The 25,081-nt window shown below is 36.7% G+C and overlaps 1 protein-coding gene across 1 annotated transcript; it reads right to left on the bottom strand.

The window, feature by feature from the left end:
* Positions 1 to 1,993: 1,993 nt before the first annotated feature.
* Positions 1,994 to 25,028, bottom strand: dnai4.S (dynein axonemal intermediate chain 4 S homeolog; the record flags this gene model as incomplete). Its single annotated transcript, NM_001092231.1, is given in 16 exon segments — positions 1,994 to 2,093; positions 3,117 to 3,343; positions 6,008 to 6,106; positions 6,695 to 6,819; positions 8,378 to 8,535; positions 13,247 to 13,398; positions 14,652 to 14,738; positions 15,291 to 15,430; positions 15,676 to 15,870; positions 16,319 to 16,480; positions 18,472 to 18,611; positions 19,719 to 19,869; positions 20,423 to 20,529; positions 21,850 to 22,040; positions 22,996 to 23,185; positions 24,851 to 25,028. Coding segments are annotated over 16 exon segments (2,226 nt in total), but the record flags the coding sequence as incomplete, so codon positions are not given.
* Between the last annotated feature and the right edge of the window lie 53 nt (positions 25,029 to 25,081).

The following is a 25,081-nucleotide window of genomic DNA, read 5'->3' as shown; positions in this document are numbered from 1 at the left end:
AATTAGGGGCGGGAAATCTGTGACTTTTTGTCACAAAACAAGGAAGTAAAAAATGTTTTCCCCTTCCCACCCCTAATTTGCATATGCAAATTAGGATTCGGTTCGGTATTCGGCTGAATCTTTTGCAAAGGATTCGGGGGGGTTTGGCCGAATCCAAAATAGTGGATTTGGTGCATCCCTAGTAAAAAGTCATGAGTCTTGAACCTGATATAGGAGGCCTTAGCAATGGTTCACATTGAAAATTGAGCTTTGGTCATGATGCCTACTGGGCTGTCTTCAGTTTTGGAGTCATTGACCTGTCCCTATGTAGGCCCTTGTCATTGTGTTAAAGTTACTGTCCTGCAACTTCCCTGTGTGTCTATTACAGGATATTGCAGCGGAGTCACTGGAATAATGACAAGGCATGGTTATGTTGTGATTTTCTGTATTTATCTAATTTCCACTTGCTTCCAGTTCAGTACATGCACTTTGAACCACAAGAGATGGCTAAAAGCACATAAAATCATAAAACTTTCAAGCAGTTAGGCTTTCAAGACTCAGAGCCTAGTTACATATTGTAAATAGAAAAAGCATCTGGTTGTATCTGGTAGGAAATGTATGGTGTAGTTCTCTCCCATCAGTTCTGCGACATCATAGCGTATGTTTGTATGCATTTTAGTAAATAAATTAGAGTTGAGTGGCTAACGTTGCTCCAATTATCTCATATAAGGTAGTCACCTGTGAAGAAAAGGAAAACACATTATTATATCACCACAGGTCAGGGATGAACACCCACTAGCATGGGATATGGAGCATATTGCTTTGATTTGTGCAAATAAAGGATAGCTAATGGCAGCACTACAGTATAAAAGCTAACGGGCATTGTAAATGTGCATAGTTACCAATAAACTACTACTTAGAGGCACGGTTTATATGGAATCCAAAAATAAAAAAAGACTTGTAAAATACACTTTTAGAGTACAATTAGTTACACAGATAGCCAAAAGTAATAACTTATAACCCTAATGTCTAAAGGTGGCCATACACTATAAGATCCGCTTGTTTGGCAAGGTCGCCAAACAAGCGGATCTTAACCCGATATGCCCACTAACGGCTGGGCAATATCAGATGAATCCGAACGTTCGGCCCTGGGGATACAATAGTACGAATGGGCTCCGACGGGTCGCAGGACCGCATCAACTAGCCAATGCCGTCCTGGATTGTACAAAAAATGAAATGTGACGATCGATGTCTGGCCGATTTTTGGCCGGATATCGGTCGGGAGGACCCGTTGGGAGTCCCCACACATGGGCAGATAAGCTGCCGAATTGGTCTAAAGGACTGATATCGGCAGCTTTAATCTGCACGTGTATGGCCACTTTTAGTTTCACAAAACAAACTCTTTTGTAATGCTGTAGGTAATGGGTTCAGTGGTACAATGTTTACCTTTGAGTACTCTGGAGTTCTTATATGAAATGGCTAGTGAGTATAGGGGTGGGATATCATAAGGATGGGCAATCATAAGGAAAAGGGGTACAAGGTCATACATTTACTTCCATTTGCCTTTTCATTATGAATATAGAAGGAAAAAGACAAAATGGGGATGGGTGGGGCTGTGTGTGTGAAAAAGAATTTGTGTGCACTATCCTTACAGAAGATCAGGGCCCACTTTGGTGCATCCATACATACATGCCTTTGACAGAAGTGCTTATTGAATGAGAACTAGGAAACACAAATGTGCTGCCATTAATCCTTTTGCACTTGCATCTAGGGCAATAACAGATGACCCATCAGATCTGCTCCTACATCTGCCAATATGGCTGTCCATGTGTTTCACCAAAGTTACAATGATCTGCCCATTTGGCATGATTTACCAAAGAGTATTCTGTCTACAGCCCCAGCTTATCAAAAAAAAAAAAAAAAAAAAGAACATTTACAGTAAGACAAATGTGAGTCTTACCTCTGAATCTTTAGCACCTGATATGGTCCTTAACTCATACACATTAACTTGTCCATCACTGTCACCAATCAAGACACAGTCTGTATTTTTAGCAAATAAAATTGATGTAAGCTTAACTCCAGGGTTGGCTTCATTTACTATGACTGGATCTATTCTGCAAAAGAAAATTCAGTATTCTTAGAAATCGTAGAATGTTCCTTATCATATACTGGTAAAAGTGAATATGGGCAGATTATGTGTGGTGGACTCCCGATAACCTGTCCAATAAAATTGGCTTGAAATTTTCGCAAGGCCTTATTAAGTAAAATAATAATAATTAGTAAGTCAAAATCTTTGAGCCTTGGTATACAGTGAGAAATGCTAAGATGTTCCATACAGCTCAGCTGAATCTGCTTAGTGTGGCATTGATGGGTAAGATGTCTTCCCTTCAACATTGTAGATTTATTTAACAGAGCTACTTAGTAGGTTTCACCTTTAAAACACAAACTAAATAACACCAAAAGAAAAAAATTATGTGAATGGTGCTCAATTGTGCTATATAAATAATAACAACCAGTTTACAGCTTTTCCAATACTGTAAACATCATATAACCAAAAGGTTTATTTTGGGCCTAACCTATGTTTGAAATTACAACAGTAATTGTGTGTGCATTCTGAGAAGGTCAGGTTTGAGATTTATAATCTAAATGTTGAGACCTAGGACTTTCCAGAAAATGGGGCTTTCTGTAATTTGGATCTCCACACCTTGTCTGCTAAAGCCGTTTTAAATAAGCCCAATATGATTGTTTTTGCTGCCAACATGTTATCCGTTATCTGGAAACCTGTTATCCAGAAAGCTCCGAATTACGGAAATGACCATCTCCCATAGACTCCATTATAATCAGATAATCGAAATGTTTATAAATGATTTCCATTTTCTCTGTATTAATAAAGAAGTACCGTACTTGATCCCAACTAAGATATGATTAATGCTTATTGGAAGCAAAACCAGCATATTGGGTTATTTAATGTTTACATGATTTTCTAATAGACTAGGTATGAAGACTCAAATTACAGAAAGATCTGTTACCTGGAAAACACCAGGTCCCGATCATTCTGGATAACAGGTCCCATACCTGTACACATATATAGAGAGAGAGAGAGATTGTTTTTAAGCATATATAAAATATTGACTTACATGCTGACACCTAGATCCCAGATTTCCACTCTGTTCTCACTGACTGCCCCAAACATTAATGCAGAGGAAGGAGACCACATAATGTCATATACGGCGTTGGTCGTATTAGAAAAGGTTAGAATGGGTAACAGGACATCTTGCTGCCATAAGTGAATACACCAATCTGCAGAGCAACTCAGAAATACATCTGGGCAGAATGGAGACCATACTATTTTATACACAGGGCCCTGCATTTTAAGAAAAGAAAAAAAAAACAATCTTTTTAGTATCAGGTATTACCAATAGTATCCTGGCTTCTGCAGAATCCAGTAATCAGCACTACTGGAACACTAATGCAGTTGAAATTTTGAATCATTTCCAATATGTATTTGTTACTGTCCCCTTAGGTTATCCATTAATGGACTTAACCACTAAACAGAACACTTAAGCAACCAAGTTTACATCATATTAAGTGGCATGTTAAAGAATCTTACCAAACTGGTATATATAAAGGAACAGTAACACCAAAAATGTAAAGAGCAGAACTTTGCGAATAATAATTTGCCAGTAGCAATGTAATATTCTTTGTTAGGCTTTAATTGCATTGTGAATCTTAAAGGAATAGTTCAGTGTGAAAATAAAAACTGTGTAAATAGATAGGCTGTGCAAAATAAAAATTGTTTCTAATATAGTTAGTTAGGCAAAAATGTAATGTATAAAGGCTGGAGTGAACAGATGTCTAATAAAATAGCCAGAATCCAACTTTCTGCTTTTCAGCTGTATAACTCTGAGTTAGTCAGCGACTTGAAGGGGGGCCACATGGTACATTTCTGTTCAGTGAGTTTACAATTTATCCTCAGCATTCAGCTCAGATTCAAAAGCAACAGATATGACCCATGTGGCCCCCCCTCAAGTCTCCGATTGGTTACTGCCTGGTAACCAGGGTAACCAGTCAGTGTAAACCAAGAGAGCTGAAAAGCAGGAAGTTGGGTTCTGACTGACAAGTTATACATCAAATCACTCCAGCCTTTATACATTACATTTTTGGCTAACTAACTATATTAGAAACATTTTTTTTATTTTGCGCAGCCTATCTGTTTACCCAGTTTTTATTTTTAAACCGAACAATTTCTTTAATTGTGCATTGCAATTCTTTAACACCTGTTCTGGAGTTTCGTTAAATTTTTTGTTGCAAAAATACCGTAGTTTGCGATTGTGAAATGAGGTCTTTATTCAGTCAAAAATGGAGCAAACATGGTCGATAACATTCGCAAAGGTGTTTGCAAACGTTTTTGCTCTACTGAAATATTACATTCCCTCAAAAATGTATTTTAAAAAGGCAATATAATGTACTGTTATGCTGCACTGGTAAATCTATATATAAACAAACTGCTGTGCAGCCATGAGGTCAGCCATTCAAAGGAGAAAAGGCTCAGGTTACACAGTAGATAACAGATAGCTCTGTAGTATACAATGGGATTCTTCAGAACTTATCTGTTATCTACTGTGTACCCTGTGCTTGAATGGCTGCCCCCCCATAGATACACAGTAGCTTGTTTATATCAACTATTGTATTTTTTCTAAAGCAAACACCTGTTTTACCAGTGCAGGGCAACACTACAATATGTAGTCATTCCTTTAAAACACTTTAATTTTTTGGTGTTACTATTCCTTTAAGTACATATATAGTCCTTTTACATATTATTATAATAATGGTTTATTTACATGAAGCAGAGTTGTACATATGAGCTGTTTATGCTATATATTTTTATAGAAACCTACATTGTTAAGGGGGTAAAGTATCCTTTAAAGTGTGTATAGTAAGTTACAGGTCTAGACATGGGGAGATTGATTTATCAATTTTTGAGTTTGAGGGAAAAACATGTTTTTTTAATTGTTTAATTCTTAAGTAGTACAGAGAACAGCAATTTCAAGTAATAGCTTGGAAAATAACTTGGATAGAATAGTCAAACACAAGAGGAAATTACCTTGTCCTATTCATTTTCAACAATTCTTAACATCTCAAATGTTTTAATAAACTGGTTAAGAAATGAATTTGCTTCAGACAATCTCTCCGACATCTAAAGAAATTTGTCTTTTACTTGTTGAGCTTTTTCTTGGGTCTTAGATGTGGCCAAACCCATCCAAACCGTCATTTTACATATTTACATTTAAGAAAAAACAAAAAAGAATAATTTAATTGTCTGTAAAACAGACCATTATACCAGTACCAGTGCTCATACCAGTAATTATGCTGAGCTGTGTAGTTACCCAGTTACTGGTAATGGTCACTAGGAAGTAAAAAAGGGAGGGAAATCGCATGACTTTTTGTCACAAAACAGGGAAGGAAACCATGTTTTCCCCTTCCCACCCCTAATTTGCATATGCAAATTCGGATTCAGTTCGGTATTCAGCCAAATCTTTCACAAAGGATTCGGGGGTTTGGTCGAATCCAAAATAGTGGATTCGGTGCATCCCTAGTTTGATCCTCCACAGGTGTAGCTCGCCTGGTTATTGATTTACCCCGTGTACTACCAAGCCTCCACACATAGAAGATAGTCTTGCAAATATGACTGAATGACTGATAAATAGGCTTTTCCACAAATCTTTACTTATCTTAAAAGCTAAGGGGGGCCCTGACCAAAGCTTGGAACCTCGCAGTTTCCTGATCAAAATTTGGATCTTCAAGGGGGGCTTGAACTGAAAAAGTTTGACAACCACTGAAGTAAGCCATTCAATAGATTTTTGAGAATCTCTGTGCTTGTTGCCTAAAAGTCAGCTGGTTCATGACTTACACAAGTCAGACATTAAATCCTAAACAAACCAACTGCCTGCTTTTATCAAGAATAAATAATCTGAGTTATGTCCAGATCAAAAATGGCAGCTTTCTAGAGCCGTTACGTTAATGTTACCTTGTGTCCACGATATGTATCCAAAAACTGTTCATTGTATGAGCATGAGCACTTGTGTATGTGGCCCTCTTCTGTGCCAGCAAGATAGATGTTGGAGTCCTAAAATAAACAAAAAAACAGGAGGAGTCATGTTAATATATATACATGAAAGAACACGGCTAACTGATTTCATTCTGTTTTTCACTCTGGCTCCCCTCACATATGTGTGTCTATTGACTAACACACTAAGGGAGAGTAATACAGACCCACATTTCCCTACAGATGTGAACAACACCAAAAGTCTGTGAAGATGTTTGTTGTGGAAATGATAATTGTTTTTTAGGGCAAATCTAAAATAATTGCCTCCAGTACATTAAAACAAAACAAATCTACAAGAAAATGTCCAAAGGGTCACCATATTCTAGCAAATAAATAGCTTTTAATGTACCCTAAATTTGTTTATTTAGTACTACACACACACACAGATACTAGGCCCCAAAGCAAAATAAATGTAATGCTCCCCTTAATGTTACAAAAAATATTCAGAAATACAAAAACCAGTTATTAGTTGAACCTATCTGGCACTACCCTGAAGACAATGTCAAAATTGCTTATAGACTGTATTTTATCTTAAAAAATAAAAGCAAACTAGTAATTTGCATACTAAAGTGTTTGATATTTACCAAAATGACCCATTGCTTATTTTACCTTTGGGAGAAAATCAAAGCACATGCCAGGAGCTTGCCGGGAAATGAATGCTTCTCCTTTTCTTTCTTTCTCGTTGCTTGACTTTTTTGATTTTCCACTCCCTGTTCGTTTTAGTTTCATAAGATCTGCAACATAATACAGATTGTGTACCACACAATGAATCACATTATTGTCTCCAACCTTTTAAAAGCAAATCAACAGGGTCATTTATTGTATGCAGGGCAATGAGTAAGTGCAAAAAATGGGGGCAATCTGCCATTGTGTCGAGAAGAATATTTTCTGGCAGCCATAAGATCTACTGCTACAGTTTTTAGTCAGTCACCAACTAGGGCAAATGGGACATAACTGACCTGCGTGCTTGGGATCAAAAGCAAAACTGAGGAGTTGTGTCCCATGTGCTTCAAGTCCCTAACTAAGAGGTTAGAGAACTGCAAAGGAGGAAGTAGTGTTCTGGCTATTATGTTAGATATCCAGTCATTTTAACCTTTATAGATAACGAACTTTGTCGAAAATATTTTTTATTTTGCATCTATTCACCCAGTTATTTTTTTAAACAGATTAAACTGTTTTAAACTGTTACTTTAATCTCAGATACTCTGCTCTGTTTAAAATACCACAGTGACAATGGGTGTCATATAGGACCTCAGACCACTGTATGTCATAAAGCATGGCAGAAATGCTGCATTGTGTAGATTGATTACACATTTCTGCTTTAATAAATAGCACCCACTCTTGAGTTTGATGGGTATCTTAGGGGTAAGTATGTGTGTAATGGTGCTATTATCGTATGTGGCTCTCTCCTTAAATGCTCGCTCTCCCAACCCCCAGAGTGCTAGCTAAAACGTTAGCTTTTTGCTCCAATAAACACCAGAATTTTTGCATTAAGTCCTGTGAGTGTGATCCTCTGTCTACATTGTACCGTATTTTCTGGCTATTGTACCCAGGTACAATATATCTACTATACGAGTAATGCCGGCATCCATTGCTCTATATTTTATATATATATATATATATATATATATATATATATATATATATATATATATATATATATATATATATATATATATATATAAATATTGCATCCCTAATTATTTGTCATTAAATGTGTGTGTGTGTGTGTGTGTGTGTGAAAAGTGTAGTACAAATGCTGGGTGCCAGTTTGTAAAGTTTTATAAATATCTCCATCGGTGATGGAACTCCATATTCAATCAACTAAACAAAACAAATCTAAACAAATCCTTAAATCTTTCAAAGGTTTATTAGTGGACCAGTATTCAGTCCACTAATAAACCTTTGAAAGATTTAATGATTTGTTTAGTTTGATTGAATATGGAGTGCCGTCACCGATGGAGATAATTAGGGATGCAAGAATTCTGACTCCTCCTTCAAAGATTCATCCAAATGCCACACTAAATTGAATCCTACTTTACATATTTTAATGTGAGGAAAATCACAAACAAATGTCATCATAATCTGTCAAGTGCTTTAAAGTCACATGACAACAATACTGGATATTCTCAAACCAAGGAAACTGCCTTCAGGACCTAAAGGAATGTCATGCATCCTAGTGTCATTCATACTCCAGTACAGACTGTTCAGCTGGAAGGCTGCAGGAGGGACACCTCTGGTTTAGCATTGCTTTGCACTAAATATGAATAAGAAATATTTAAGAAGGCTCACCATTACAGTCCAATCCTTTTCTAATATGCCACCTTGTTATTCTCCCATCTGCACATACAGACACCAGGATTTCTCCTTTATCATCTCCAAGGTTGCCTCTGTCGTGCTCAATCCATTTCAGTTGCCATACTGGGGATGTGTGTTTATTTGGGTTGTCACTGGGAGAATTAAATAGTAATCAATGACTAACAAAGGCACTCAGAGTACAGATATATGACATTTTGTGTACAAGCATAATATGATCATTTAGGTACTGTATTATTCTTCAGATGTTAAACAATATGAAAGCATAGCTGTGTGTATTTTTGTAAGTAAAAGGTACTCTGAACTTTGCATCATGCATGCAATGCAGTATTTAGTCATGTGCAATCATACCGTTTCTTATCACATCACCAGCTGCATAATAGTTTGTGGAGAATAATTCTGTGCAGCAGCCAGTGTGTTTTCATGAAGGATTTATGTCTATATTTTGATAAAATACTCCCTTTGCTAAAAATACCTACATTTTTACCTACATTGATATTGACACATTCTTATAAAAATTCTTATAAAAATGTATAAGAAAACCTGTCAGTATTACCAGGAAAGAAGCGGTGCAAACTTCCGAAACAAAACAAAAAATTTATTGTGTGGGGGGATTAGACTGTGAGCGGCTTGGGGGCAGTGTTCTACAGAAAAACAAGATTCAAAAAACACTCATAATGTAGAGCCCAGGTCTCTCAGTTTAAAGAGATTCTGTCATGATTTTATCGTGTCATTTTTATTTCTAAATTACACTGTTTACAGTGTATAATAATTCACTATCTGATGTAAAATTTAATTCCTAACCCAACAAGTATATTTTTTTTTAAGTTGTAATATTGGTGTGTAGGCAACCATCTCAGGTCATTGTGTCTGATCCTGTGTTTTCAGAAAGATACAGCACATCAGGATGGAACTGCTTTCTGGCAGGCTGTTGTTTCAGAGCACAAGTCACATGACTGGGGGCACCTGCGAAACTGATATGTCTAGCCCCATGTCAGATTTCCAAATAAAATATAAAAAATCTGTTTGCTATTTTTAAAAATGGATTCAGTGCAGAAGTGTGCTGGAGCAGCACTATTAACTGATGCATTTTGAAAAAAACATGTTTTCCCACGACAGCAGAGTTGCCACCTTTTCTTAAAAAAAATACCGGCCTTCCTATATTTTTATGCATTTCCCCATTAATAACATTGGGATCACGCTTCATTTTTCACGGCAAGACTGGTGGTAAACTTACATGACAGTATCCCTTTAATAATATGCGACCAGGGTTTCACTTCCTATCCACTACAAGTCACTTTAATCCGTCAATTTAATGGTGGGAGGTATTTTTTAAACAGTTTAAAGGAAAACTAAAGGGAAGCTAGAAATGCTGTACATTATGTTGTGGGCTTCTGTACCGGCCCAATGCAACCACAGCCCTTTAGCAGTAAAGATCTGTTCCTCCAAAGATGCCCCAGTAGCTCGCCATCTTTTTGCTGATTCACTGCACATGCTCTGTGCTGCTGCCACTTACCTGAATTTAGGGATCAACTCACAATATACTGAACATTTATAACAGTGCTGTCCAACTTCTATGGTACCAAGGGCCGGAATTTTTCTAATCTACAGTACATGGTGAAGGGCCGATAACGGAAGACAGTGTTAGCCACTCCCTGTTTTTTTTTTCACTTTAAACCACACCCATGCTACCACAAGACCATGTCCATATTAATAGCACACCAAAAAACCAAATGGTTGGTGGTCACCGTAGGGTTCAGGGCTGGAACTAGGGGTAGGCAGAGTAGGCGGCTGTCTAGGGCGCCATCATTGAGGGGCGCACTTTTAAGGGGATTTTTTTTGGTTTTTAATTTTTTCCATCTCCTTCACCTTCTCCCTCTTACCGGCAAGTAATAGCTCCTTCTGTGCGGTGCAGCGCGACGTGCGTACACGCGTCAATGACATCACTGATGTGTTGGGTGGCAGAGAGCTGGTGGCCTGCTTGGTGTGGCTCGCTCTCGCTGCTCTTAGCCTTGCACAGTTGCACTGAACTGGCACAGGTACATAAATACTTGAGGGCAATATGATGTGATCAGATTTATTTTTGGCTGCTGCTGGCACAGGTATGATTGGGGGCAATATGATGGCTGCAAGAGGGCTGTATGATAATTGGCTGCTGAGCTTGCTTGCACAGGTACAGGCGAGGTGTATGATGGATGGCTGCTGGGCTTGCTGGTACAGGTATGGGGAGCAGTAATATAAATGAAAAAATGTTGTACACTTTCTTGCTCTCTTTATTTAACAAACATCATGGTAAGGAGGGAAATGGTAATGCAGGAAGAGGGGCACTGATTGAACCTCTTGCCTAGGGTGCCAAACTACATTGTGTCTGCCCTGGCAAGGATGCCACTCATATGTGAAAAAAGCTAAATCATATTAACACATACCCATAAATCCATATGCCTCCTCCTCCCCTGTGTATAATACAGTACCCCAGCATATGATTAAATACCTTAGGGGCCACTAACAATAATTTTCAATTGCTAACAAACCCCCAGAACAAATACCAAAGTATGACACACACAGGGAGCATAGGAAAGGCAGAACAGAGCAGGAGACAAGAATCAGGACCAGACTAATATGTACTACATACAGTGACACAGTGCTGGTGCCCCATTAGCATTTTGAATAAGGTGTGAACAGGTGAACAATGTGGACAGTTTCAGTCTGGGTCTCAGGTGTGAACAGTACAGGACTTTATTGGTGTGAACAATAGAGGTGTCACAAGTGTGAACAATACAGGGGGCTCACAGGTGTGAACAATACAGGGGGCTCACAGGTGTGAACAATACAGGGGATTACAGTGTGAATTTGAGGTTTAAACAATGCAGGGGCCAGTTAACCTCTCTAGTGATACCTTTTAAATCTTACATATGGTAAACAGACACATCAGGCAGACTTTGATGTGGAGGGCCATATAAAGGGGGTCGGCCCACGGGCCGCCAGTTGGACAGCCCTGATATATAATATAAATGTCACAAAATACGGATGATTATTAATTAATTCAGATAATTACTACATCGCAGCACAAAAAAAGTGCAACTAGCATCAAAATGTAATAATCAGCCCTGTTGCATCAACCTTTATTACAGGCCAACATCATTTTCTGCTTGATAATTTGTGATGACGCCAAAGTTAAGCTTATCAACAGCTGCTCAGAGAATGTGAATGTTGCAGACACTTTCCAATATGGTGACCCTCTGTGACAAGTTTGAAGCCCTGGATCATTGCTGCTATTGAGAATCTTTAATTTTAGGCTGGTGCAGTAAATTAGATATAGAAAATATGGCATTTTTAACCATATTCATTTTTAGGGTTTAGTTCTCCTTTAAGTAAATTAGGACTATATGTTTAATGTAATGAATTTTGTTATTACATAAAAGAATCCAATACAACCACTAAGTTATCTTTATCATATTAATATTATATACTTTTATGGGCCCCACTATGTGTGAAATGAACAGAGTACTAATTAAGTAGTCATATAGGGAACATAGAAAGTGAAAAATACATTGTACCTGGGCAGTAACCAGAAACAACCAATTGAACATTAGCTTGTTTCAGATAAAAGCAATAATTTGATTGGTGGCTATGGATTACTACTGAAATGTAAATTGTACTTTAACACTCACTGGCTATGTGTACTAGTAATGCCCCTTAAATGATAGGACTCTTCCTTCTTATTAACACCATTTTAAACCAATGTCACAAGGAGTATATGATGACACTGAAAAAGCCAGTGGCTAGTCGTCTGAGAAAGCCAGGAGAAATGTGTCAGGAAGTGATACCAGAGGTACCCAAGTGATATTAGATCACATCTGCATGTTGGAGTGTAAAAAAGAATGTGCAGCTAAGCAGTTCTGGGTCACTTGTAAAAGGATGTGAAATATTTAACCTGGGCTGTTGTATGTTACATTTTTAGCAGTGTAATAAACTATATGTGCCATCAGCTACCTTTTATTTTGGAGTGATAGAGAAGACAAGAATCTTTGAGAATGTATAATGTGATGCCTATACTCGCCATTTATTTTTCAAGTATACAAGATGACAATAGTGTTTTATATGTACAACTGAGCATGAATTATGTGTTGCCAGTACAGTATTTAATGTATTGTGAGCCATTTGGGGGTTATTTATTAAAACTCATATTTTTTTCATTATTAAAAAAAAATTGACCTAACGCCCAACCACGATTTGGCTGAATTTATTTAAAAATTAGAGCGAAAATTGTACATGCAGGAAAAGTTGTGACAAAATCGTGCGACAATTCAAATCGTGTGACATTTTTGAATTGCCCCCCGAAAACCACAAATTTTTCAGATTTTCAAACAAAAACCAGCATCAAACAGCCCAAAAACCCTTGAAAACCATAAAAGCAAAAAATATCTTCCAATTGTAAAAGGGACATCTGCCATTGACATGACTTTGACAGGGTTTAGCTGGAGTATTTTTGGATTCTGATTTTTAGCAGATTTGGAACATCTCAAAAGAAAATTTTCCTCTAAAAATTGTGATTTTTCCCCTTAAAAACTCAACCACAAAAAATTTAGGCTTAATAAATAGGCCCCTTTCAGTTTGATTTGTGGACTTAACAAATCACTAAAGCTTTTTAAGAAAAAGTTTTATATAAATGCACTTTATCAATACTTGTTAATTCACAGTTAAACTTTATTACCCCAGAGGTCTCTAGCATCCTTTATAGTGCCTTCCTAATATCCACAGACAGTGAAAGCAGAAAATAATATGTATTAACTTTTAACTTTATATTATTATCTACAAAAAAAAAAAATAATCTCAAATACCTACCTACTGTCTAGTACTGGAAAATCTTCATTATTCTGCACATTGTAAATAGCCACTGTACCATTATACATTCCAACTGCAAGAAGATTTGGATGAACTGCAGAGAAGTCCACGGCTGTTACACCACATTCACAGTGGAAAATACGTTCAGGCCACTACAAATAGTTCATAATATTAAAATATTTAAGATACAGAACAGAGAAGTCACTCCGCACCTTCTATATGGTTAAAAATCCACACTGCTAAATAGCCATTATTACTACTATCATTACTAAATTGACTGTTATTATTAATATCACAGGTATAATAATTACTACTGTTATTATTACTATAAATGTCATTACTATCATTATTAATATTGCTACTATTGCCATTATCGCTTTTGCTACATTACTGTGTTTATTAATACTACTCCTGTTACTATTTTGATACAGGTTTTTATTGCTGGGTACTGTAGAAATACATAGGCCTTACGCATTTCGGGAACACCTTCCCTTAGTCATAGGCTATGACTAAGGGAAGGTGTTCCCGAAATGCGTAAGGCCTATGTATTTCTACACTCCCCAGCAATAAAAACCTGTTTTTTTACCGGAGTGCCGTCCTCCTGTTCGTGTATCTATTGTTGGCAGCGGGGACGCTGCAGACTGAGCACCCGGCACTATAGGGGAGCAGCTAAGTGGTGGTGAGTTTGAAGCGGTCCTAATTGGTTTTGTGGAGATTACTATTTTAATATAACTACTTTTACTATTATCATTGTTATTGCTATTATTACAATTACTAGGATTAAAACTTATATAACTACTATTAGTAGCACTAACCCCATTATTACTATTGTTATTACTATAATTATTGCTATTACCACTATTACTATTAGTTATTATTATTTTTATTACTATGGCTATTATTATTATTACTACTATTGTTACTGCTATTACTGTTAATATTTTTAATATAATTGCTTCTATTTCTATTAATACAATAATTATTATTGCTATTTTAGTATGCTTATTATTATTGTTGTTGTTGTTGTTACTATTGTTCCTACCATTGCTATTATCATGTTGCTATTATTAATATAATTACTGTTCTTATTATTAGTATTCCTGATGCTATTATTTTTAGTTGTTTTCCCCCCACTTTGTCCGTAGTTTAGTAAACAATACCTAATGTGTCATGCTACTGCTAGCCATTTGAAGACTACAAATATCAGGATATGTATATATCTTTTAGAATCACATGGAGGCAAATAGCCTTACACAATTTGGTAGCATGTTAGTGGGCCTTTTAAAATCAGAACATTTTCTAGGCACACCACTTAATGGTATAATTATAAATCATATTTAATGATATTTAACCATTACAGATGTACAGGTAACCGAAATTACATTTATTTTGTAATGGACATTACCATAATGTTTTTTAGTGACCAGCAGCAAGCCATTCCTCCTTTCTGTTCTGCAAATCCAAATTGACCATAACCAACAGCCAGTAGATCCTGATAAAAGACAAAGTAATTAATGTGTCAAACAAATTTGCGACCTATGGCCCACAAAAGTTTTTTTAATTGATAAATCTCAAATTTTTTAGAGCTTTCTAGAAACATAGGAAAAAGCTTGCATTTTCTATGATTTGTGGGAAAAAAATACAATTCGATGGGCCCCATAGACTTCAAGGATTGTGTGTGTTTACTAGGGATGCACTGAATCCAGATCCAGATGAAAACCTAAATCCTGAAAACCTGAATCATTTAGGAAGGATCCAGCAGAATTCTAAATTCTAAATAGAACCCTATTTGAATATGCAACTTAAAAAAAATCCATATGTGGAAAAAATATCTATCCATGACCTTAAATTACATGGTTTTAAGGGTTTATAGTCAGGCTCTTGGATTTCGACAAATCTGAATCCTGCTGAAAAAGGCTTGTATTCGACTGAATTCTGAACCTAATCCAGGATTTGGTGCATCCCTAGCGTTTATGTATAGAACCTCTAATGCAAGCACACACCCTAATTAAAAATGGGGCATAGCATCCTTTTCATTACTTACAGAGTTCTTTTTATTCCATGACATGCTGCTAACATTATGCCCTTTAGTTACATCACATGCAAAAGACCACAGTCTGTTTAAACTGGGTGATACGATATTTGAGGGCATTGCACTGATTTTGTCCTCATCCTCATCAGGATCTGAAAAAATGAAAATGTATTTAAAAACTCTCCAAGCCTGTGAACCCCACACAAAGCATGGAATAACGTCTTTACACTTTAGGGAAATAGCATACACAGCTATTGTAGAAGTGATTAACAGTAAAGTAGACAGGTACCAAAACACCAGGATTGACTACATGTGCATTGCCCTCAGGGTTAATCTGCATCCCATAATTACAAAAATATTTAATATTCAGGAAAAAAATAAATGTCATGTAACTAACCTGCGATAACAGGTAACTGTCGATAAGCAGCAAGCCGTGACTGAAACGTGTTTTCCACCACAACCCTTTCCATGAAAAAGAGATCCTGCAGAAATTTCTCCGATTTTAATATTTCTTCAGAATCAGGCTCAACTTCATCTGGGATTCGAGTGAGTGCCAGTCTTTCTATGTCAGCGATAGAGCTTGAAAAGCTGTCTATAAAATTATATATATTATATGTATATATTTATAAACTGACACTGTATTTGATGGCATTTCTCTATTAAAATGAGTAAATCAAATCTATAAAGATAGTACAATCATAGGATCTTTTATTCAGAATGCTTAGGACCTATCTTTTCTAAATAAGGGTTTTTTCCATAACCTGGAATGTGTAAGACTTTAAAATATATTTAAACATTAAGTAAACCCAACACAATTGTTTTGCCACCAGTATGGAGTTCAGTTACCATCAAGTGTAAGATACAATTTTATTATTATTATTATTATTATTATTGAAAAATGGGAAATCATTAACATGCAGAGGAAAATTGTTCTGTGGGCACCATACATTTTGTTGTAAAATATAAACTAACCCTAATTGAGTATTTTCCCTTTAAGCAAGATAAGATACAACAAAATCAAAAAATTTAAAGAAACTTACCTCCTCTTCCCAATGAATTCATAGACTGTGTTCCTCTGCTTTCACTCAACCTACTGCTAGAAATATTTTTTGTCTCAATAGCTCTATCCACCGCTTCCTTCATTGGTAGGCTTTCAGGTGAAAGATATGAATCATATAAATCCCATACAGATGCCATTACCCCTATCAAAATATAAATGAATAAATACACTTGATGGAAATTATTACTATATATTATATTATTATTATAGCTGAACAAAAGGATAAGGAATTGCTCTCAACATGTAATATTTGAGTATGAAATTAATGAGATGGGGTAGCATGGGAAAGCAGATGAAGCATACAATGTACTAATGAACACCTGTTGGAAGCACTGAGAGTCGGGTCTCATCACCCCACATCAGTGCTCAATTTCAGTGATGCTGTTTTGGTTGAATGGAGGCAAATATTATCAACAATCTATGCCAGGCTGGCCCTTTTTCAGTGGAGGGCATTAACTCTCTTCCACGTTCTGACTGTTCTTTTTTTTATTCCAAGCAGAATTCCTAACTTTTCCTAAAATGAAAAAATTCTTAGGGAGTCCTGTAATATCTGTGGATTTCCCACTGTTCTTTCAAAATAAAATTTTTCATACAAGGTTATTTCAGGACTCTATGGGCCATATTTACAAAAATGCTCATTTCTCCTTGTTCAGTCATGCCAAAGTCCTTGTCAATATGTCTTGTTGTATTCACTTAAAATAAATATGCCATTGCCACTGTAATGTGCAGAAATTTGCTGCCGTTCTTTGTGGCAATACACCAGCATATACAGTAATTATACATTTGTAATGGATAATAACACTGGTCAGTTAATACCATAAAACAATTATGTATGTGGGATATTAGCATGCAGCATATGGCATAGATAATAAGAAGTGTCTGCTGTATCATTTTAATTGTAATTCACCAGCTCGGACCTGGCAAAATGTTTTTTGGTGAAAAAAATGCATTGGTGATTTGGCATTTTCAAAGTTTCACAGTGGCATAATTACTCCTGGTGAAACTAGGCAAATGTTATCAATCAAAGTTAATACACCAAAATTTGTTGAACTTGTGTTGAATATTTCTTTTTGTTGAAATTTCTACAGTGGAGGCAAGGAAAATAGAGGACAAAATGTTTGGCACAGATAAGCAGGAGAACCTAGGGAGACTGCTTCTATAGAATTGGTTTCTCAAGAAAAGTTTGAGCAGTGTAATTGGGAAAATAAGAGCTAAGGTTCTCACCTTGCCTCATGGCAGAAGTGGCCCTGCAGAAGAGACATGTGCCTAGGGTGCAATGATGTTGGGGTGCCAGGCACATAGCTAATTTCTAGCCTACCCCTAGTCCAGGCTCTTTTGCTCCTTACCGGCCACAAGTTTTTTCTCTCTCCCACACCCTCAGTAAGACCAGTGGGCGGTTCGCACATGTGTGCTTGTGCATCTTTTCGTGTGTGCGCCTGTTCACTTGCACCTACGCTAGGGGGGAAATGTGGCTGGCCAGGTTTTCTAGGGCGCTTGGCTTGGCTCTGAATGCTGCCCTCCCTCTCCTGCCAACACCTTTTCTTATGCAAGAGGGGGGTCGGGGGCTACATCGCAAGTGCACAGAGTGCAATTGCACTCTCCTGCACTTGAAAAGCCAAATTTCTGGTTTAAAACCAGAAATTTATGTCGTAAAGTTCAGGGTGGCTTTTTTGCTGCCCTTGGTAACCTGCTCAGCAACTAGCCTCATTGGCACTGTGTACCCTGAATGGGCATGTGATTTCTTTGTTTTAGATTTTTTTTTAACATTTACCAACAAAGCTACAACCATTAACATTCCACTTGACTTGACTTTTTCTCAATGTATTAAAAAAAATTTCAACCAAACTCCCAAACCCAAATCCCCTTAATTTACCAATAATACTTCTAGATGCAATCAGTGCAACAAAAACAAGCATCAACTTAAATCGTATGACTTTTTCAAATTGATGCTCTGAAAACTCGACTTTTTCAAGTTGTTGACTTTTACATGATTTTAAATAATTTTAGCTGAAGTATTTTCAGATTCAAATTTTTAGCAGCTTCAGTTTTTCCCCTTTAAAAACAGCTCCCCTAATTGTTTACCATTATTAAAATGCTTGATGACTATTTTAGTCTTTGGTTACAACAATGTACCTGTATCTTCCAAGATAATTCTGTCACATTGAACTTCTTTATTCTTTGGTGCCCCACTGAAAGTCTGCATCATACGTTCAATGTATTTATCATTCCCAACTTTGTCTTTGCAGAGATCTTCATATGCTTGATTACGCACCCTGAATAAATAAGAATAGTTATTTGTTTTTGTACTTTGCAATTAAACCTTACCTTAAAGTGGTGGTTGACATTCGAAATACTGTAGTTTTTCAGTTCTGTTGTTTTCGGATACAAAGATTTTTCAGTAGCTTTCTATGTTTTATTTTTAACTGTTTCTTTAATACTGAAGTTTAAAGTTTCGTTTTTCTTCTTCTTATTTCTTCCTGAAGCAGCTTGGGGGGGGCTCACAGACTTTGTAAATTGTTCTAATTTGATACATTAGATATTAGATACATTATCTTTGACCCTGCTGAGCACAATTCCTAAATTTCAATATAGGCAGCTGTTATAATTGATACAATAATTGCTAACTTTCCACATAAAACTATATGAACTAAACTAACATAGTTGCTATTATCCCGCAGATACTGCTGAGAAATGTATAAACTAATTGTATCAACTAAATGTAACAGCAAATTGTAACAGTTGACCTGAGCTGTCAGACTGGAACACTTTGGGTAGGACTCCACGAGCGATTTTGTCGTGTTCCGACGCACTGCGACAAAAAGCATGAGATAAAAATAAGGTAAGAGATAGAATTTCGCATGGTGTCGCAGCGTTGATCCGACGCGACACGACTGTCGGATGCAGACGCTGCACCGACAATCGTGTCACGTCGGATCAACGCTGCGACACCATGCAACAATTCTATCTCTGACCTTATTTTTGTCAAATGCGTTTTGTCGCAGCGCGTCGGATCACGACAAAATCGCTCGTGGAGTCCTACCCTAACATTAAACTTTGAACTTAAAATTTTGGGAAATAGTAAAAAATAAAAGATGGAAAGCAATTGAAAAAAGTTTTTGTTTATGGTGAACAATATGAAAATAACTCAACTGGAAAAAAAATGTTTGGAAGGTGAACAACCCCTTTAAGTGTGCAAATGCATCCACAGAGGTGTAAAAATGACCATGGACTTGACTACCTATGACTTCAGCAAAAATAAGTCCCATTACTAATCAGTACACTCTATCTACATTTCCTAAAATTAAGATGCTTGGCTTTGTATTACAGTACTATACATTATGTATTGTAGCGTAATATAGAGCCCTTCTCATAGGTTTTACCTGACTAAATCAGCATTTTCTGAATCAGTTGCGGTTAGTGCAGGTGGCATGTCCAGCAGCCAAAGTGTTTCAGTGTCAGTTAGGAATATGTTAATTATTTTATCCAAGTCCTCTTCAGTTGGTTGCATCTCATGCTGCTTTCCTTGTATTTCTGAAAAATAAATGTATGTACTTTCTAACAGCACTTTTTGTAGCATGTTTTCCACACTCTTAGATTAAAATGTACCTCTTTATTTCTGCATTTACAAGCTACAGATTCAAGTGGTCAGATAAATAAGTCAGATAAATAATAAAAAAAACATGAAAAAATGAGCACAAGTGTTAAAACTGAAATCAAGTGGAAGAAAACAAGGAACTGATTTCTATATAAACTAAGGCTTGCCACAACAATTTTTAAAGTATATCAAAAATGAAAATAAAAATGGGGTATTCCACCTTTTTGTATGTCCCATGGAAATCATAAAATAGGGGGGTCTACTATATCTGCCTTTACAGATGACACACAATTACACACACCAATTAAAACCGTTCTGGATATATCAAGGCATGGTACTCCACAGGTATAAATTCAGAACCATATAAAGTTCTTAACCATAACAAACATTTGCAAACAATGTGCTAAATTCCTCTACAAACCATCTTCGCAGAGTGAATTATTTTTATAAAAAGTCAGAGTGCAGCACCATGCAGCAGGCTTGGCTTACCTGATAAACTAGCAATTTCACGTTTAAAACCAGTCTCCTCTATATCTTCTGTCATCGATTCTGTTTCTTTGCTGGATCTTGAAACAGTACTGGCACCAAATGTTGACCTTCAAAACAAAAGCATACATTTCCTGTCAAATATCTACTATATGGAACATTAAACTAAAAAAAAGAAATAGAATACTGCATAACAGGGCAAAATACTGCATGGATCATAAATTTATGGTGCTATGACATTTCTACAGAATTGTAAGAGTTACAGGGAGCAACTAAGTGTCTGAAACTTTGCACTGGCAAACATTTTCTTTCTCTTTGTATGAAAATAATGGCATTGTTAGCATTTGGTACCCTCCAGAGTGTTGGTTAGACGGTATCACTAGGGCTGGTCTGATGTTCTTCTGGTTAAAAAAAATAAACATTAGAAACCTTTCGATAACTTTCCAGAAGAATATCAGATCAGCCCTCTTTCTTTCTCCTTGACTACTTCATGGTCATAAATTAATCAGTTGGAACTGTTGTAACCAAATTAATTAATATTAAGAGTTCATGTATCCCTTAACATCTTGAAATTGAATTAAAAAAATAATGAATGTAAATTGCAAAAGTGCTTAGAACAGCACTCTCGTCAATTTCACAATTACTTACTAACTTAATACAGGGGGCCCTGTCTTATTCATCTTGAGCACAAAGGACATGCAGGTCAAATAAAGGCAAAACATTAACGCCCCAAAGTGCACACACAAAGCACACAATGAACAGATCCAATGAAATGTTTTTCTTTGTATTACACTTATTTATTAGGGATTATTTATACAGAGGCTTCTCTGTGGGCTGCTGATTTATTTTGACTTTTCATTTTCAGATTATGTGCAATAAACAACAAAAACCTTATAGATTTCCTAATTAAAACAAAATGCAAAAAATATGTTCAGCACAAGTCCTATTTATTAAACTAGTTATATTGCTGAAATACTGCTCCTTAAAGTATTAAATGTGTAATATTGCTTAAGAGCAACTTTCCTAAACTTCCATAAAGCTGTACGTGCAAGTAGCAATACTACCATAAATGTGGTAGCAATACTACTAGCACTAGTCAGCAGTTATTCTTCCTTATTATCTTCTTCTAAAGTCCTAAAAATAATGAAAGCAAAAATGTGAGAAATGCTCCCATGGAATGAAGAAGTGTTCAATCACTTTACGTAAATGTATCAAGTTACGTTTCACTGTCCATCTCTCAGTAACTGGTTTCTCTTTATTTAGATGGCCTTCAAGTTCTGATACATAATTGCTCTGTACTCCCTTTTTCTATATGATGTAGTTACTGCCCTTAATAAAAAAAACAACAACTTTAATTCAAACCATATAAGGAGACATGCAACAACTTGTAATGCATTAATTTAGCTGTAAATGGCTGTGAATTAATTTACCTTGTAAATGGACCAACAAAGCTAGCATTAAATGCAGTATGCTGTAGAGAGATTGATGAAAAAATATCGGATGCGCCTATTCCTGATGCATCGGGTGGTGTAAACAATTTGTTTTGCTTTTGGGGTACTGTTCCAGGCTCAGCTTGAAAAAGTGGTTGAGGGGATACATCTTTTCCATCGTCATCGAAAATCTGTATATAACAAGAACACAATTTTAGGGCTTTGAGAAATTGCACTGTTGATATATTATGCTTGTTTTATTAAGCTTACTTAAAGGAACATTGCCTGCTCACATTTCCCTGCTCTATTTTGCTTAGGTGAGGATAATTCACCACCAAACTCGTAACCCAGAGATTCTTAAACTATGCGTTAATCCAAAAATGCTGTTTAGGGTTGGTCTCCATGATCCAGGAAGATGTGGTCGGCAACCCCTTTTTCCAAAGGTGTAGCTCTATTCACCATTTATTACTAAGCACAAACTTTATTTATTTCATTAAAAGTAGGCATTCTTAAACGTGTGTATTTGGCGAAAAGTGCTAGTTTTGCAAAATCCTAATGGTAGGCAACCCCTATAAGGAGATAAACTTGCATTTGATGTGTTGCACAGGAAAATGCTTATGCTTGGGATAATTATGGTACCTCTTTTTACATACCAGAAGTAGAAAGTTTAAATTACAATAGGAATGGTGTGGGAGCTGATAATGAAGGTTGTAAGACAGCCACCTGAAATCCAGTGGCAGCTCTGCTAAAATTTGCATAAACCCTTGCATGTTTGTGTGTTTTATGTGATGTGCAACGTTTCTGGGCCACGCCACTTTGCTTAGCTTTGCTAATACCAAAATCGCAAAACTGTAAAACTTTCTCAGAAATGAACAAATACACATGTGGAAATTTAAAAATCCAATACTAAGTCAATTAGCATTTTTTATTTAGAGAAGCACTGGCCTGGTAAAAAAACTTGCCTTGGATTCACAGCCGGGGTTCCTACCATATTAGCTCCCCTCAAGTGAATTTGGTTTTCCTTGATAGAGCTTCATCATTTCTTAATTATTAGTAATATGTATATTCTCTGTACCAAACTTATGAATGATTTCCCTTAACAATGCATATTGAGATTCCGGTTTCAGAAAGGCCTTTAAAATGTACCTTAATACTTTGCTTGCTAACCATTGAAAGGTTTCTTTCGCCCATTTTGCTTTCAGCATGTAGATTTAAGCTTTTTCTACTAGATGTTCCAATTATACTACGACTGAAAGTACTCTGGTTTACTTTGCTTTGTGTTACGGATCCAGAGATGACCGATGCCTTTTTAAAATGTGTTCCAAGCTTAGAACGCCTACAGAACAAATAATAGTTAAAAAAACATTTTTTACAAACATATCAAAATATGACTCGGCTTTCACATATTACAATACACAGTTTTGCCCTCATCCTATCTCACCTAGACTACTGCAACCTACTAAATTAAAGGTTTGCTGTGACTGTTTTGTTATCAGGAGACAGTCATGTAGGGAAATTATCTGTGCACTGTAGTAATGCGAATATTTCTCAACCTGTTTCCTACCCTAACCTGCCACACTGAACCCATAACTTAACCTGAGACTGCAGTACTTTCTTCCAAACTTTCAACCGTTCCTAAAGACAGAACTGTTTAGAGAAGCATATTCAATGCATCTTTACTGATCAGACATCACCTTTTTCTAAATGGTCAGTTGCTTTTGTTCTTCTTTATGTATCAAATTTACCCTAACCCTTATAATTGTAAGCTCTTGTGAGTATGGCTCTCTGATCCTATCTTTTACTCTGTAACCCTTGTTTGTTTAATATAAAGCAGTGCACAACTTGCTACTGCTTTATAAATATTGATGATCGGGACATAAGCGCTGCCGCATCACTAGTGGGGTGGGACAGGATGAAGAGGTCAGGGAGTGCTGGGGTAGTAAGTGAATACAGCCCCCCTCAACCCGCATCTGGTGGCAATCGGTTGGCCCTGCCAGGCAGGCCCGGACTGGTAATCTGTAAGATGCTGCTGTAAGGTGCCAAAGACCGTCACTATTTAATGAGCTGGAGGGGTTTTGTTTGGGCCTCTGTGTACTGGAAAAGCCAAGGCCTATTTGGAATCCCAGACCTGCTGCCAGGACCTTCATCATCAATCAACTGGTGAACTAGTTTTTACCTCACATGGAGCAAACACAAGGCTACATTAATGCTCCATGATTCCTACACTTGGGAGACTTTCCCTGGCCTTAAAATAAAGGCAACATTTTCAGACGATGAGAGGGGTTATTTTGTAATTGGTGGTCTATTCCTAAACAAGCTGAACTTGTCAGTCCCACATTCACAAACAATTTAAATATGTTAAAGGGGTTGTTCACCTACCACTTCTTTAGGTTCAGTTGTTTTCAGATAGTTAGCAAGTAATACAGATTTCAAAAATGACTTTTTATTATATATTTGTGACCCTTTTTCTAATATTGAAGTGTAAAGTGTCATTTTTCACCTTCTAAAGCAGCTCTGGGAAAGAGGGTGGGTCGTCGACCCTGTAAACTGATCTAAATGGATACATTTAGTTGGTACATTTGTTATCTTTGTCCCTGCTGAGCAGAATCTCTGAGTTTCATTAAATTGATACAATAGTTGCTAATACGCCACAGATACTGCTGAAAAACGAATCGTATCAATTAAATGCACCAAATTATAACAGGTCAAAATCTGCACGAGCTGCCAGACAAACACCAGAGACATAATACTTTGAGTTTCAATTTTGGAAAAATTCTCAAGCAATGAAAAAAAAAAATCTATATTTTTGGTGAACAATCTGAAAACAACTGAAATGAAAAGAGTGTCTGGGAGGCGAACAAGCCCTTTAATAAATCTATAGATAGATGCTGAGATAACAAGCACATACATAAAAAGAGAGAAATACACGAGTCAGGTATCTGGAAGCGAGTACAGTGTAATTAGCCGCATTATTTAGATGTTCCAGCTCGTTTGCACTTACATAGTGACAACAGAACTCAGCTTTTTCGCTTTCCCCTCGGTAGCTGTGGGCCCAGACATGTCTTGCTAAGCGTCGACACCAAACACCAGCTACTGGATATGTGCTACTTCTGGATAGCTACCGTGGTTCCGACAACAAGCGTTATTGGTACCCATGGAAACGCCATGTAATCCACCCCGGGTTGAGGAAAGCGCACGCCCACTCGCGAAACACTGTTGGTTCCTGACAAGC

Source organism: Xenopus laevis, chromosome 4S (assembly GCF_017654675.1).
Source record: "Xenopus laevis strain J_2021 chromosome 4S, Xenopus_laevis_v10.1, whole genome shotgun sequence".
Taxonomy (NCBI): domain Eukaryota; kingdom Metazoa; phylum Chordata; class Amphibia; order Anura; family Pipidae; genus Xenopus; species Xenopus laevis.
Note: the sequence above shows the minus strand (reverse complement) of the source record. Positions and strands in the feature narration are given on the sequence as shown.